General features: G+C 40.2%; 1 protein-coding gene across 8 annotated transcripts in view; it reads right to left on the minus strand.

Moving 5' to 3' along the window:
- Positions 1 to 12545: 12545 nt before the first annotated feature.
- The window catches only part of KLHL13 (kelch like family member 13), a 75441-nt gene continuing 72534 nt past the window's right edge, over positions 12546 to 15452 (minus strand). For all 8 annotated transcript variants that reach the window (XM_038184312.2, XM_027464942.3, XM_027464943.3 and 5 more), the window contains one exon: positions 12546 to 14086. In XM_038184312.2, the coding sequence (XP_038040240.1) occupies positions 13599 to 14086 (488 nt within the window). In that variant the 3' untranslated portion in view covers positions 12546 to 13598. The remainder of the gene's footprint in view (positions 14087 to 15452) is intronic.

Genomic DNA, 15452 nt, shown 5'->3' on the forward strand with positions numbered 1-15452 from the left:
TCTTAATTTGCTTCTGTCCTTATCTCCTTTGTGACAAGTCTCTGAAGTCTCCCTGCCAAGGCAGGAAGATAAAGAGGAGTGAGTAGAGGCACACAGGGCTGCCTTCCCCCTCTGCAGGCAGAGACGGCTGGACTGCGATCTTTAATTATGGAGCATGATCAGATGCTCCATTAGAGAAAGGCCTTTTAAAACTAGAGCTCTGTTTAAAATTTGATAGGCAAGCCTCAATACCTTGCTGCTAAGTATAGCCTTTGTGGCTGAAGAAGGATGACATTCAGCCCAGGCCATGCCTGGAACCCACCTCCTTGTGCCAGCAGTTTCAGCTGTTCCTGGCTTGAGGCACACTAGGTAAAACAACTGCAGCACAAGCAAGAAGTCAAACTGAAATTTTCAACTTAATACAGAAAACAAAGACATTTTAAAAATCAGCACAATTCTATCCTGCTGCGAGGGGATACCTGCTTTAGCACTTTGCCAGATACCTGATAGCATTTTGTTTTATTACTGCAGAGAATTGTCAAGGAGAAAAGGTAAGGACATTCAGAAGGAGCCTTGTTACTGGTTCATATTTAATTTAAGAATCTAGTCTAATTCCTTAGTAGTTTTTGTTGTTGTTGTTAAATTAACATTTAATTCTTTGCTTGCTATTTGAATGAATTCTTATCTGTGGCCAGCCAGAGAAGACAAAATTGGAAATTACAGTTCTGGGGGTGCTATGCTGCATGTAAGTAATGACTAATCGTTATTTCTTACATGGATTTTGACATTTATTAATTTTATTTAATATCACTTTTTGTTCTGTATGACAATCTCATTATGACATGGATTTTGACAGTCACAACCACAGCAAATGCAAAGACCCAAAGGAACCAGGGAGCTCCACTCCCAGGTGTATACTGGGAACACAGCCTGTCCTCTGTGCCTCTGTGACCGAGTACAGCTGCCACCCTCAAAGCACTGCTGACATGACTATCAGCAATCCCACATCATCAGCACCCTCTGAAACATGACCTGGGAGCTGGTGCTGTGCCAGACAGGGAGCATCCTGGGACAGAGGCAGTGCACACCCACAAACACGATGCTTAATTGGAGCAATACAAAAGTCCCTTCTCTCCCTGCACAACTTCACTTCCACTTTTTGCTCAGGGACCAGCTGTGACCCTGAGGTCTCACTCTTAGGCATGGTTCTGGTGGTCATTTTGCTTCAGACAGGCACGCTTGTCATTGCTTAGCATTTGTAAGCAGGCCACAGGGATCATTCTCACGAACCAGGGTGATGAGACACCTGATCAGCATGCTTTCCCACACAAGTGAGTCTTGCTACTTCATTTGTTACAGGAAAAAGACAGCTTTTATTTGGGGACAGCAGTTTTAATCCTGCTAGAGGAGAAAAGCCATCAGGAGTTCATTTAGTGCAGTTTAGGGGAAGCTCTGCAGATCAGCTCTCAAGAGGTCAGGCAACTGAAAGGCAACTCCAATTGGGAATTAACCCATTTTGCAGTTACTGCTAAACCTTGGGGTTTAATTATTTTAAATGAAGCATTTTGATTCCCATCAGTACTCTTTCTGAGACCTCGTAGCCTCAGAGCAGGTCGATTTCCACAAGGCAACTTCACAACTTTCTCAAAAGTAGGTCAGATGCAGAGCTCAAGGGGCCCCATGCCATCAGACCTATCCAGCCACTCCAAGACCATCAGCCTCAAGGGCTCTTTTACACACAAAAAATAGGCTTCCATCCACCCCCACCCCCCTGTTGGTACAGCTAGAAGTAATTTTCTTTTATGCTAAGCCTTTATTCCTGCACAACAGACTGTCCTGAGAGAAGGATGGAGAGGGTCTTGTCTAGAGGTTTGTGTATTGTAAGGTCACAGCAGGCTTTTCCTTACATAAGTCACTAATAGCATGGCTAGACATACTAAATGACATAAAAGTCTAGAGAGGACAATTAAATACAATTTCAGTGATACTTATTCTACTCAGAAAGAGTACTGGTTTTACAATGTCTAACCTTTGCAAAACGTCTGTAAATTAATAGCAATATTTAATGTGACCATGTCTTCTGTTGGTGGTCTTGTTAGTTTATCCTCTTGCTAAAAATACTCTTGGTTTGTCTTCAGGAATACAGTAATTCTCATTAGCAAATCATTGTTAGTCTTATCTAATGGAACAGCACAGACCGATATATGGGGAAAATACATAAAAGAAACTAAATGATGGCTTTATACCTTTCTGAGTGGTAAAAATTGTCAAAGTGATACGTTATTTTCTTTTGAAAATCCCCAACCCACTACATGAAAAAGCTAGCAATAATCTCATGCATGTATAAATTACACCGTATACCTCATTGTGCTCAAAGCATATGTCGTACCCACAGCTGCATCCTTTCATTACTTGTGGCACCTCTTGGAGGTCCTTGACACAAGCCATACTGACCTGGCAGGGATACATGCCAGCTGGAAACAACACAAAGCGCTCCAGTTCCACACCAGGCTCATTTTGGCTTAAGTTGCAGCTTTCTAATGTTTCTCCATTACAAGAACTTGGCCTCTGATCTACATGCAGTTATTGGTTGGATTTCCCCAAAGCGGGTCTTTCACATCATCCCTGCAGAAATACTGCAGTCTGTGAGAAGCAGCATAAGCACTGCAAAGTCCTTTCACTTTAGTCCTAATTTGCAAAAGGATACATTTTACAGAAATTTTAAAGCACCAAGTGAAAATTCTTAAGACTATACCGAGTACCTCCTATGAAGTATGCTGGTCAGGGCACCCCACTGTTACATAATGGCTGGGGCTTGACTGTTGCATAAATCAATACCTGCCTTTCCCCTGTCTCTCAAGGTCTGTTCCCTCATATTTATCAGCAACAAAACCTATTTGTTCAGATGATGTACGGGCAAGCAAGAAAAGAGCTAGTTACCATGAAAAATAACATCAGGAAGACAAAACCAATCACAGCCACAGGTTTATTTTTATTGTCATAACAGACTAGCCATCAGTGAAGAGATGTAATGATACTTCTTGAAATGCATGGCGATGCTTTGGGGGTAAAAAACAAAAAAAAACCACCACCAACAACAAAACAAAACAACAACAGCAACAGAAAACAAAAAAACAAACACACAAAAAAAAAAAAAAAAAAAAAAAACAAACAACACAACAACAACAAAAACAACAAGGCCAGACTTTCAGATTTTATCTGGCACTATGCCTCTCTGGGGATCTGGTTAGACAGCAAAAACCACTTTGCATGCAAGAGCTTGTTTGCCTTCTCTGCTTCATTTAGTTCCTGTATTGAGGAAATGAAGTGACCACAGTAATTTTCACAGTTCCCAAAGGGCAGCCAGTTTGGAGACCACCCATTCAAATAGCACAGCTGAGCAAAGAGCAGCAAGCAACAACTGAAGCAGGCCAATGCTGCCAGGTGGATCGATGCTGAATCTGGCCCCTCTAACAGACATGGAGGCTGTGAGAGACAATGCTGAGCACAACAGCAGCAAGCCATACTGCAAATAGGACGCTCCCTTTGCTGGAGAAGAGCTGAGCTACAGGAGTTGAAGCTATAGGGTACCAAGGCAACCTTGCAACATGGCAAGTACTGAGTGCTTCCACAGGCTTCACCGCTTTCTTTAAGCAGTAAAATTCTAGGAATCCATCAAACGGGCTAAAGGATAAGCAATACTTTTACTGAAGTTGCTTTAAAAATCACGGTAGTTTTCATAAAAACTCTCATTTTACCAGTAATTTTATCACAGAATCACAGAATTTCTAGGTTGGAAGAGACCTCAAGATCATCGAGTCCAACCTCTAACTTGGTTTAGAAAAAGAAAAGTTCTTTCACTGCTTAGCCACAAACAAAACTCATACTACCCTATGCCTGTAGTAGTGCAAGGAATATGCTCCAGATTATTTTTTTTCTGAGCCTTACATTACTTGAAATAGCTTTTCAAGAGAGGTAGATCTTATTTATTATCCCCACAAAAAACATCTCAAATTGTACCATACCATTCACTAGGGATGGAAGGAAAATGACCCTTGAATGAACATACAACATTGCATCTGTATTATTGTATTAACACCTTTTTCAACTGAGGGAAAGGAGTTTCCTTGTTACATCCTTCACGTTTATCAAATTACTGAGATATGAGCTCTTGATTACTAGTGACATATTCTAACAAGCAACCAAAGTTACTTTTATTGAGCAAGTAAACTGTAAAGCTTCTCCATGTGGTTAAAGAACATATTTGGCCTTACATTGTATGTAATTGCATTACTAGAGTCCTCCTATTATGCAGACCCGGTAAATGAAGCACAAAGGTGTCAGGCAGTTTGAAAGGTCTGAACAGCACAAACGCTGCTGGTGAAATGGCTCATGTGCATGTACATTTTCTAAGAACAAGTTGTCGTGGTAAACTACTCTGCATTGTCTTGATGATGGAAAGCAAAGACGGGAGATTGCTTGGAAGTGGTAAAGCATTTCCTACAGGCAATGAGGAGGACCAGGACTGACATTGCCATATATTTGCCCGGTGTGGTGAATATTTTTACAACCACATAATGAAGTAAAAGCCATCATCTATGATGGAACAAGCACTAAAAGCAGAAGAAAAAAAAAAAAAAAACAAAAAACAAAAAACAACACAGTTGCTGTTTAATCACTCAATTTTTTCTATTTAGCCATTCAAGGTGGTCTGATTTTTTGTCATTCCCCCTCCCTTTTTTTTAAACAATTATCCTACTCCACCTTGACAGCTTGTTTACAATTTGTTTCTACCCACAGACAGCTGACAGATGTGATGTGATTAGCAAGACAAGCCAGCCTGAATGCAGAGCAGACAGCACAGCAGAAGACACGCAACAGGACGGCAAGCTACTTTGCACGCTTCAACATACTTACGAGTGTCAAAGTATTCTTCTGAAACTAGAGATGTACATTAACTCCTACAACTCCATACAAGGTGAGGTTTCAAAATCAACTGCATTTAGGAGGAATCCCAGTTGCTTATGAATAATAGAGAAGTAGACAGCTTTTTGAAGCTCTACTCTTTCAGTCAGAAACACTTTCAGTTCAATTCCACTATTGCTAGCAGAGTTACTAAAATAATTACTGCAGTTCAGCTTGTGTACTGATGACCTTCCCCTTGATGCCACATCTGCAATGCCATGGTAACAGGAACACACTGAGTGATTTTGTCTATAAACCCTCTAATGGTGATCTCCACATGCAATCACTGCACCTAAAGTTCACCCTACATTTTGGGGAACTGAGATTCAAATAATTCCTATGAACTATCAAAGATTAATAAATAAAATCTTTCTTTATTCCTGTTGGATGAAGAGGTTTGCAGGGCTTCCCCCTCTTCATAGGGGGCATAGTATGAGCCCTGCTCATCCCTGCTAAGAAAGCACCACAGGCACAGCTGGCACTGTGGCATCCTACACTCCCAGTCCCTCCAGTGACCTCCAGTTTTTCAGGGCTGAGGCTGGAAGTCTCACCTGAGGAAGAGGCGGCTGCACAATGGTCACTGACATTATGCAGCTGTTCCCACTGAGGAGAGCAGATCTGTCTTCAAGGCAGGTGCACAGGGCTGGGATTTAAGCCTTGCTGCCTCAGTGCAGACAAGTGTGCATTGTTATTCCACCGCATATGACAAAAGCCACTGCTCTGGGAATAACGCAAAAATGTTTGATTTTTTTTTACTTTCCCAGCTCTGTGTCACTGCAGGCCAAATGGAAACCTTGTGGGTTATTAAACAAGATAAATTTGACAGGATCGTAAATCATAAAATTGTCTCAAATTGCAGAGCTGCTGACAGCATATACTATAATCCAGTTGGCATCTGATGTTTCCTTCATTTCTGTTTGCCATAGGATGAAATATCCCTTCCTTAAAACTCTCCACAGCAAAACCAAAAAGCAGCAATGCCCACACTCAAAAAAATGAACCAAGACCTGACCTTTCATCTTGCCTTTGAAAGGTTCAACTAAATACAATGTTAGAGTAGTAATAGAAATGGTCTTTAAAAATTGGTTACAAAAAAATGTATATCCCCTTATTTTCTATATAACTTCAAAACATTATTCAAAATTGACTATAAAGAAAACTGGCTCACAGGGACTAGAGCTTCATCCATGTGATCACTGCAGAAAAGTGAGGCGTTTGTTATACTTGAGCACTTAAGACATCACAAATACAGTCAAGTGTTAATTGTGTAGGACATCAACAGAAACAATGTCTCTTACAGGGACAGACAGGGATTTACTTGTCTTTAGCTACAGCAACAATCTTTTCATTGCTAATATCCTGAATATGTCTAAAGGAGAGCAACTCTCCCTTTTCTTTCTAGAACGATGGACTTTCAAATTCAGATGTTGACTTTTCTTTCTTAACTGCAATTAAGAAGCTGCTTTGATTTTCCTTCCAAGTTCAGTTTTCCTGTCCCTAATGCAGGTTCTTGTTTCTTTGAAGCTGGGAGAGCATCACTCTCAACAAGTCTTTGCGGGCAAAAAGGGAGCCTTACAGGCAGAGACTGAGTAAACCTCACAAGCTATTGCTCTACCCACTCATTAACAAGGTATATACAGTATTTTTTTTAAAAAAAGAGCTATGTAGGCATTACAGAATCACAGAATCACAGAATTTCTAGGTTGGAAGAGACCTCAAGATCATCGAGTCCAACCTCTAACCTAACACTAACAGTCCCCACTAAACCATATCCCTAAGCTCTACATCTAAACGTCTTTTGAAGACTTCCAGGGATGGTGACTCCACCACCTCCCTGGGCAGCCCGTTCCAGTGCCTCACAACCCTTTCAGTAAAGAAATTCTTCCTAACATCTAACCTAAAACTCCCCTGGCGTAACTTTAGCCCATTCCCCCTCGTCCTGTCACCAGGCACATGGGAGAACAGGCCAACCCCCACCTCTCTACAGCCTCCTTTAATGTACTTATACAGAGCAATAAGGTCACCCCTGAGCCTCCTCTTCTCTAGGCTGAACAAGCCCAGCTCTTTCAGCCGCTCCTCATAGGACTTGCTCTCCAGGCCCCTCACCAGCTTCGTCGCCCTTCTTTGGACCCGCTCAAGCACCTCGATGTCCTTCTTGTAGCGAGGGGCCCAAAACTGAACACAGTACTCGAGGTGCGGCCTCACCAGAGCCGAGTACAGGGGGACGATCACCTCCCTAGCCCTGCTGGTCACAGTGTTTCTGATACAAGCCAGGATGCCGTTGGCCTTCTTGGCCACCTGAGCACACTGCTGGCTCATATTCAGCCGACTGTCCACCATCACTCCCAGGTCCTTCTCTGCCTGGCAGCTCTCCAACCATTCCTCTCCCAGCCTGTAGTTCTGCTTGGGGTTATTGCGCCCCAGGTGCAGGACCCGGCACTTGGCCTTGTTGAACTTCATACAGTTGACCTCAGCCCATCGGTGCAGCCTATCCAGATCCTCCTGCAGAGCCTTCCTACCCTCGAGCAGATCGACACACGCACCTAGCTTGGTGTCATCTGCAAACTTACTGAGGGTGCACTCAATGCCATCATCCAGATCATTGATGAAGATGTTAAAGAGGACCGGCCCCAGCACCGAGCCCTGGGGGACGCCACTAGTGACTGGCCTCCAACTGGACTTGGCTCCATTCACCACAACTCTTTGGGCCCGGCTATCCAGCCAGTTTCTAACCCAACGAAGCGTGCGCCAGTCCAAGCCAAGAGCAGCCAGTTTCTTGAGGAGAATGCTGTGGGAGACGGTGTCAAAAGCCTTGCTGAAGTCAAGGTAGACCACATCCACAGCCTTTCCCTCATCCACCCAGCGCGTCACTTTGTCATAGAAGGAGATCAGGTTCGTCAAGCAGGACCTGCCTTCCATAAACCCATGCTGGCTGGGCCTGATCGCCTGCTTGCCCTTCAAGTGCCGCATGATGACTCCCAAGAGGATCTGCTCCATGAGCTTCCCTGGTACTGAGGTCAAACTGACCGGCCTGTAGTTCCCCGGGTAAATTATTTGCAGACTTATCTGAAAGGCTAAAATGCTCAAAAGCGAAAAAAGTTAGAAAGCACAGGCTACAATAATTTGCATTTAAATGTCTGATCCAGGGTAGATCTGTTCCCCACAGCAACTTTTTTCAGATGTATTCTGTTGCTATGAAACAGGAGAACTCATCTTTACCATACGTAATGACACAGCATGGGAACCTGCACCCATTAGCAGGAGCTGCATGACTTTGTAATGATATGGAAAGCTGTCAAAAGCCAATGGTGAAAAATTACAATGGTTATGAGAAATCTGGAATTGTAGACTGACAAGCACTACATAAGAAACATGGGAAGTGGAGTCAAGTGATCAGTGGTGTTTATTTTTGTGGATAAAATACCTAAGGAAAATTATTTCCACACTTCCAAGAGGTTAAAAGCAATGAAATGAAAATAGAAAGCTTTTTACTTTTTTTTTTTTTAAGAGATGTTTAATAAGGGAAGTAAATACAAAGCTATTAATATAACAAAGGCCAAGTATTTTGGAACAATAACGGGGAACACGTTAACGTGGACTGGTTTTAAGTTTTTCCTTAACTCATTGATACTCTTCTGAGAGTTAGCATTTAAAGTCTGAAATGTTCCTACAGTTTTTTGTTATCATGTTGTGCAGACAGCTGAGTGTAAATAAGCTTGCTCTCCACTGAGGTCTGGAAAGAATGACAAAGTTCTGAACCTCCTGCCTAAAATTTTCATATGGGCATCAAAGAGAGAAAGGGCAGAAGCAATGGCCAAGAAAGAAGTTCTTTGTTTTTACCTGAAATCAACCAACAGCCAGTATGGAAGATGGGATAGGTTCTTTTACGCTTGCCGAGAAATCACAGATCCCAGCTAGTGCAGAATGCTGCAGTTCAGGGAGAACACCCACTGCCCACATAACGATATAGCCCAGTCAAGAGTGCAAGCAGGTATGAACAAGTGAGGTCTGGTTCACCTAAGCCAACTTAAAATTATTTAAAATAATTCCAGACAGCCTGAGAGAGTTCATTGTCCAAAATAAACCCCTGAACTATGCCAACTCAAAAAAAAAAAAAAAAAAAAGCTTTTCTCTGCCTACACTTAGAGTTTTACTCCTCAAACTAGCTTTGTGTGTTTCTAGTCCCAAACATTTTAATCTGAGATTTTTTCACATTGCAAACGGAATACTTCAAAATGGAGAAGAAACAGAGCCCTGAATAGAAAACTTTTTAACGAGTATGTGGATAGTCTGATGGCATGTAGCTTGTAAGGAATGGAACCTCTCACTCCTGCTCCAAGTTCACAGAACTGTTACTCATTTAATGAATAAAGTGAAAAACACAAACAGCAGCAATAAATACTCCCAAAAGATGAAGAAAAATCATTTAGGATCATAAATAATACACACAGGAAGAGGAAATCCCCATTTCATATTATCCCTTCTGGAATGTCAACCATGCAGGGGTCCTGCTTAGCACTACTCCCAGGTTATCTGGGCTTTCATCTACAAACTGCTTGGTCACTAAACAACTCTGGAAAACTCCTGCCTATCCTACCATTATTGGAATTCCTGACAAAAACTTGCCATGTTGTTTTAATGGGTGAGACGTGTTGTGGAACAAATCCCATTGCGTTTTACCCTGAGTAGGCAAATAGCAAGCCCACCAGAGTTGGACAGCAAATGATGGAGCCTACAGGCTGAGAAAAGTTCAGAGTTAACACCAGAACCTATGAACCAACGCCAGTCAGTGAAGTCATCCCAGTCCCCTCGTTTGTTTTCAGAACTGTGATCACCTTTTCTCAGCTGTCAAAGATCCTGCAACAGTAATGGGACCAAAGAACTTCATTATTAAGCAAAGTATACATAACTCTGCTTTTTAAGACTTCTCTGACCTTATCTGCGTGCAAAGGAATAAACATTCGCATTTTGGCTTAACTAAAATGCACACATAAAAATCTGAAAACTTACATATACCATGCAAGTAACACCTACACAGAGCATGGAAATCACAAAGTGCTACGTAAGAAAGCCTTACTGTTCAGATCTCTGGATATCTATTACTACACACAGACTAAAATGCCACAGGGTGCACGCAATTAGAAAATGGGAGAGGCATTACTCTTTCAACAAGTATGCACCCTTTTACTAGGTTAAACCTGTTTATATAACTGATTCCCAAGTACACACAAGCTAAATTATGATTACATTTATTAAAATATACTACATGCCAGCAGACTATTTCTTGTAATGTGGTCCTCACACCAAGGGAGAAAAGCTTCAGCTTTATCAATTCTGGTTAGGAGCAAGAGATGGCAGCCACAAACAAAAATTAAAAAAAAAATGGCAGTCAGCAGTCAGACACCAATGCAAAGATGCAGTAATTATCAGCTGGAAATTAAGTAGTAGTAACAGTCAGAATAGAGTGAACTTTGCAAAGAAACAGCTCTGTAAGCTTTCCTTGGGTTTTCCGTTTTCTCTTGCTATCACTTGTCTTATTTCAATACATTACACATGGGAAATGTTGTCTTGAATGTCTTGAGTTGTTCAAAGTACTGTGTTTCATTGCAAGAATATCAACCAGATCTTTTGATGAGCTGTGGATGGAAGAGAGCACTTCTGGCATTTGCTGCTAATTGGGAGCCAAAAAAAAGTCCAAATGAATTCCAAGATTGTAATGAGATTGTAATGTGGATCTGACATAATGAAGACAGGGTAGACAGCTCCAGTGGTTCTCCCCGCCAGCACATTGAGGTAGTTTTATTCACATTCACATCAAATAGCTACTAATTGCTTTTTACCCAGATGCTTTTTTAATTTAGATACTGTAACTACAAAATAGGAGTATTCAAGATCCATGAGAAAAGAAGGGGCTGGTTATTATCTGGGCACTGCTGGCACTAGATGCTACAGTGGGCTTACTCTTCATAAAAACAGCTTTACTGAATTTGGAGACAACATATGCTACAGCTATATGCACACCTGCAGTTCCGGATTCATAAACAAAGGGTTTGTTATGGTATGGTTAAGAAAGATGTAATAGGCAAAGTAATTTCATAGTGCATTACAGAAGAAAACAGTTTGCAGTCTCTGGCAAATCTTTGATGTTTGCTTTTCACACCTGGTGAGTATGTTAACTAATGTCATTTTGAACCCTTTAATCCAGAGGGAGATATAAAAATATTCAAAGATTAAAGATTTTATTGAAGCACTACATTTAATCTATGCTGTGTCCAACACTGATGGCAAAATGATGTGCAAAAAAAAAAATCCTCCGCTTTAAGTAGAATAGATAATACATCACTAAAAAAAAATAAAAATAAACCTCTACTTTGCGGCAATGTACCAGCTCCTGGGTTATTCTCAAGGTTCAGACAAAACTTTGATGTCCTGACCTCTAACCACCTCTTAATGGAGAGAAACCACCCAAAGCCTCTTCATAATGGAGAATACCAGTGAAGATGCACAATTCTAAAGAGTGCATCTCCTCATCCCCAGCATATAGACAGCATGCTGTACGTTATCCAAGAGGAATCGCAACTACTTCAACTACTTTACTGTTTAATAAAATAGAATAAGTTGGAAAATGTATTTTAGAGGATTTAAAGTCAAGCAGTCTCTAAAATCCTGTATCTGACTTGGAAAAAATTCAGTAGCATGTAACACATACTTATATGACTTGCATACTTAAGTGACAGAGCAACGTTTTCCTATCTAGCACTTTGCACATCTGAAGTATTCTTAAGGTGACAAGTCTGTTCATCTTGACTGGCTGTTCTCCAGAAACATCTGTCCACTGGTGTAACACTTCCACCTGCAACGGTCTTGCACAGCTACACAGAATTAAGATTTTTTTTTTTTCTGAAGAGAAGGAATTGCGTTCAATTTTAACCAAAGTAATTATTAAACCTAGAGCTTATGCATACATTTTGGTAGTGATCATAACTGGTAAACTAGATAAAGAATAAATATCAGGATTTCCAAAACTGACACCGTAACAATACTGCTGCTTGATTCATCAAGCAGGGACAAAATACAAACAGCATGCTCCCAATAAGTCTATTAAGATTTATGTGGTTATTGGTAATAGGTAGCACAATAAAATAAGCTGATTTAAACAATTTTCCTCATATGATTCCGCTATAACCATGTTTGTTAGGAAAAACACTTGTAACATGATGGGAAGTTTAGGACAGTCACGATGGTATTAGCCTTACATAAGCACACAGAGCTACAGTTTGTCAGCAGTGCACTATATTTTGTAGCAGATAAAAGATTTCTGTAAAATTTGCACTGCTGCATACATAGGCAGTAGTTCTCCATGAAAAGAATTAAGACAGTTTTTTGTGTTTTGTTTTTCTCTAGTCCTTAACAATAAAATGGACACATCAGACCAAAATAGTTTCTTAAAAGTAGGTCAACATACCCATTCACGATCGTTTCTGCAGTGGTTTCCTAGCAAATTAATCTACCCACACAGATATACGTAATGCGTATCCTGGATACAGTGAGGCAGAGAAAGAAAACCAAATACATTAATGAGGTAGCTTAGACTGAATAACTGCAGTTAAAAGTTTTATTGAACAAAAGAAGGTAAAATGTGGTAGTCCAAGTTCACTGAGCAAAAGCAGCTCTCCTGCTGAAGCTGCACTTTGTGCTAAATAACCTTATTAACTGAGACTATACAGAGGACACATTATGCAAGTTATCTCAACAGCAAAGGAGAAAAAGACTAAATTTAAACTGATGGAAAATTTCGGTCAAATTCAGTGGCTTAAGTTAATGTTTCTAGCCCTTATCTAACTATATTCAGTACAGGTGTACAACAGAATATACAACTGCACTGAATTCCCATTTGATATAGTGTGTGCTCCCATGTAGGCGGAAGCCAATTCCTGAAAAGACATGAATTAAAAATACCCAAATATTTTAAATTTTGTGTTTGAAGCATCACTCAACTGACTCAGGAAAAACACTCATGTTATAAAAAAAACTCTCAGCCTTTACAAGGTCCAATTCCTGTATAGTACTAACATTTTAAAATTAATTATTTCTCCCCTCTGCCTAAGAAACTTTGTATGCTCTGAACAAACCCACGTCAGGTTGGTAAACAGATATGTCAAAAATACTCTGTGAAAAGAGGGAGGTAGCTCAGGCCCCTTGGCAACCTTCTGTTATAACTAACATTGATGTAGTCTACCTCCCTTTGTAATCTGCAGTTAAAAAATGAAAGAAAATGGATTTTAATTATGAAATTTAGTGAAGGAATGAGTTCAATACAAGGTCTTCAAATGTGACTCACTGGGCTTCCAAATTAAGTTGTAAGGTACCTCACACCCAATACACAACATTAATAACGTACCTAATTCATACATTTTACAGACAATATCTTCCCATTTGTTAAACATTTGGCTCGTGTGAGTACATGTTTTTTGTTAACCACTTGACAAACATTCTAGGCCAGACAAACAGCACAAATAATGTCAAAGTCTTTTTTTCCAGTAATTGTACCAAATGCTGTAGGCTAAGCCTAACAGAAACTACTGAAGAAAAATAATAGACTCCATGATGCAGTGCAAAGGTGTTACTACAACATCGTAAGTCAAGGGATGTTTCTAAGGTGCTGAAAGAGGAGATTCTCTAGACGGTGACCCTGTATTGTCCTCTGGTGGGAAAACAGTAAGAGTGCAGGCTCGAATGCCACCAAGTGATTCTGGAAGGTCAAATACTTTATGCCACTCATCTTTTTCTGGATCATATTTCTGAACTATTTCCACCATACACCGGTTATTCCAAGAATATCCTCCAACAACATAGATTTTATTTTCAAAGACAGCAACCCCAACATCACTTTGCCCACGTAACATGGCAGCAATTGGTGTCCACTGGTCTAGAGTTGGTGAATAATATTCACAGCTTAGAACATCATCATAATCACTTGTTCCTCTAAAGTGATTTCCGCCAATAACATAAAGCTTGTCTCCTACAGTACACATGCAATGCAGACCTCTGACGGTTGTCATCGGCGCTTTCTGAGTCCATTTGTCTGTGTCAGGGTCAAAACACATAAGTTCCTTTTGGAAAGTGTCATGTGTAATTCCACCTAAAGAAATAAGACACATTAGAATAGTCCTTACACTAGTAGCCAATAAACAGCAAAAGCATACACTTCAGTGAATGAATTGTCTTCCCTAGAACTTCTTCACATTGCCTTAGATTAGTATCTGATACTTACTCCATTTCAAATTACATTTTTAATATAACTTGTTCTTTTACATATGAAAGGAGAAAGGAGACATGCTTCATTATACAACATATATAACAGTGCTTAATTATATAAAATGCTACTGGCAGATTAAAAGAACAAAAAATTGTTACCTGTGCTTCATTTTGCAAAACTTTTTTTTTTTTTTTTTTAAAAAAAACAACACATTTGTTTGGTTTGCTGGTTATTTCATCATGAAAACAGGAATCCATTTCTATCAATTTTTGATTCAATGTTACTACATTTTAAGTGGTCCTTACCAGAGCTTTCTGAAGAAAAACTTAATGATAAAGAAACTAATGACAAAGAAACAACAAGGGATTGATCTTTACATTTTCATCCCCTACGTGTCTTGATTCATGAGGATAACTGAGGGGAGAAGTAGAGGAAAAGAAAAATCTGTGGCAAGTATACAGCATCTATATGAACAGCCACAATAGGGAGTATATCCATGTGCTGCCTGCAGTAAAACAAGCAGAGCAGGGGAAGAAAGAGGGTACAAATAGCAAAACAGTGATTAAAAGCTAGCTTGATTGATTTAGGCATAGAAATACAAGCAAGCAGCTGTACTTTATGGTAAATTTTGAAACAAATTATTCCTTTTCTACTGGCACAAGGCCACCCCGCCCCCCAACTCAAAATATCCTGAGAATCAGCCAGCTCCAGTGGATCTCCCCACCAGTTGTCTACAGCTGAACAGTCTTGCCCATCTCCTGCTCAGAATTTCAGCTTTAGATTCAGATATTAGTGGACATTCCTTAAAACTGCAGTAGAACATACACAGGGTTATGTCCTCCTTTCACCTTCTCCACAATCACTGAAAGGACAACACCTGTGGATGACAGCAGATGCTAACCTAAAAGTATTTAGAACAATGAGCTGAAATCATAGGTGTGGCGTCTGATCTTTTCCATCACTGATAGAAAAATAAAGTTTGAATAGAGCTAGTAGAGATCACTGAGAGACTGAATCTTTAGAAAATGAGCAGATACCAGTCTTTCAGAAAGCCTACTTCCCCAGTTTATGTAAAAAAAAAAAAAAAAAAACAGAATGAAGCTATAACCTGAGTGACACTTAAGACTAAGTATACTATAGTGAAAGGCTAATGAAAATAGTCATCATTTGTAAACTGTGGTTAACGTTACAACTTATCCCTTTGTGTTATCTGCCTTCGCAAAGGCAGATGCCTTTCTTCAAAGGATTA

Source organism: Anas platyrhynchos, chromosome 10, assembly GCF_047663525.1.
Source record: "Anas platyrhynchos isolate ZD024472 breed Pekin duck chromosome 10, IASCAAS_PekinDuck_T2T, whole genome shotgun sequence".
NCBI classification, from domain to species: Eukaryota; Metazoa; Chordata; class Aves; order Anseriformes; family Anatidae; genus Anas; species Anas platyrhynchos.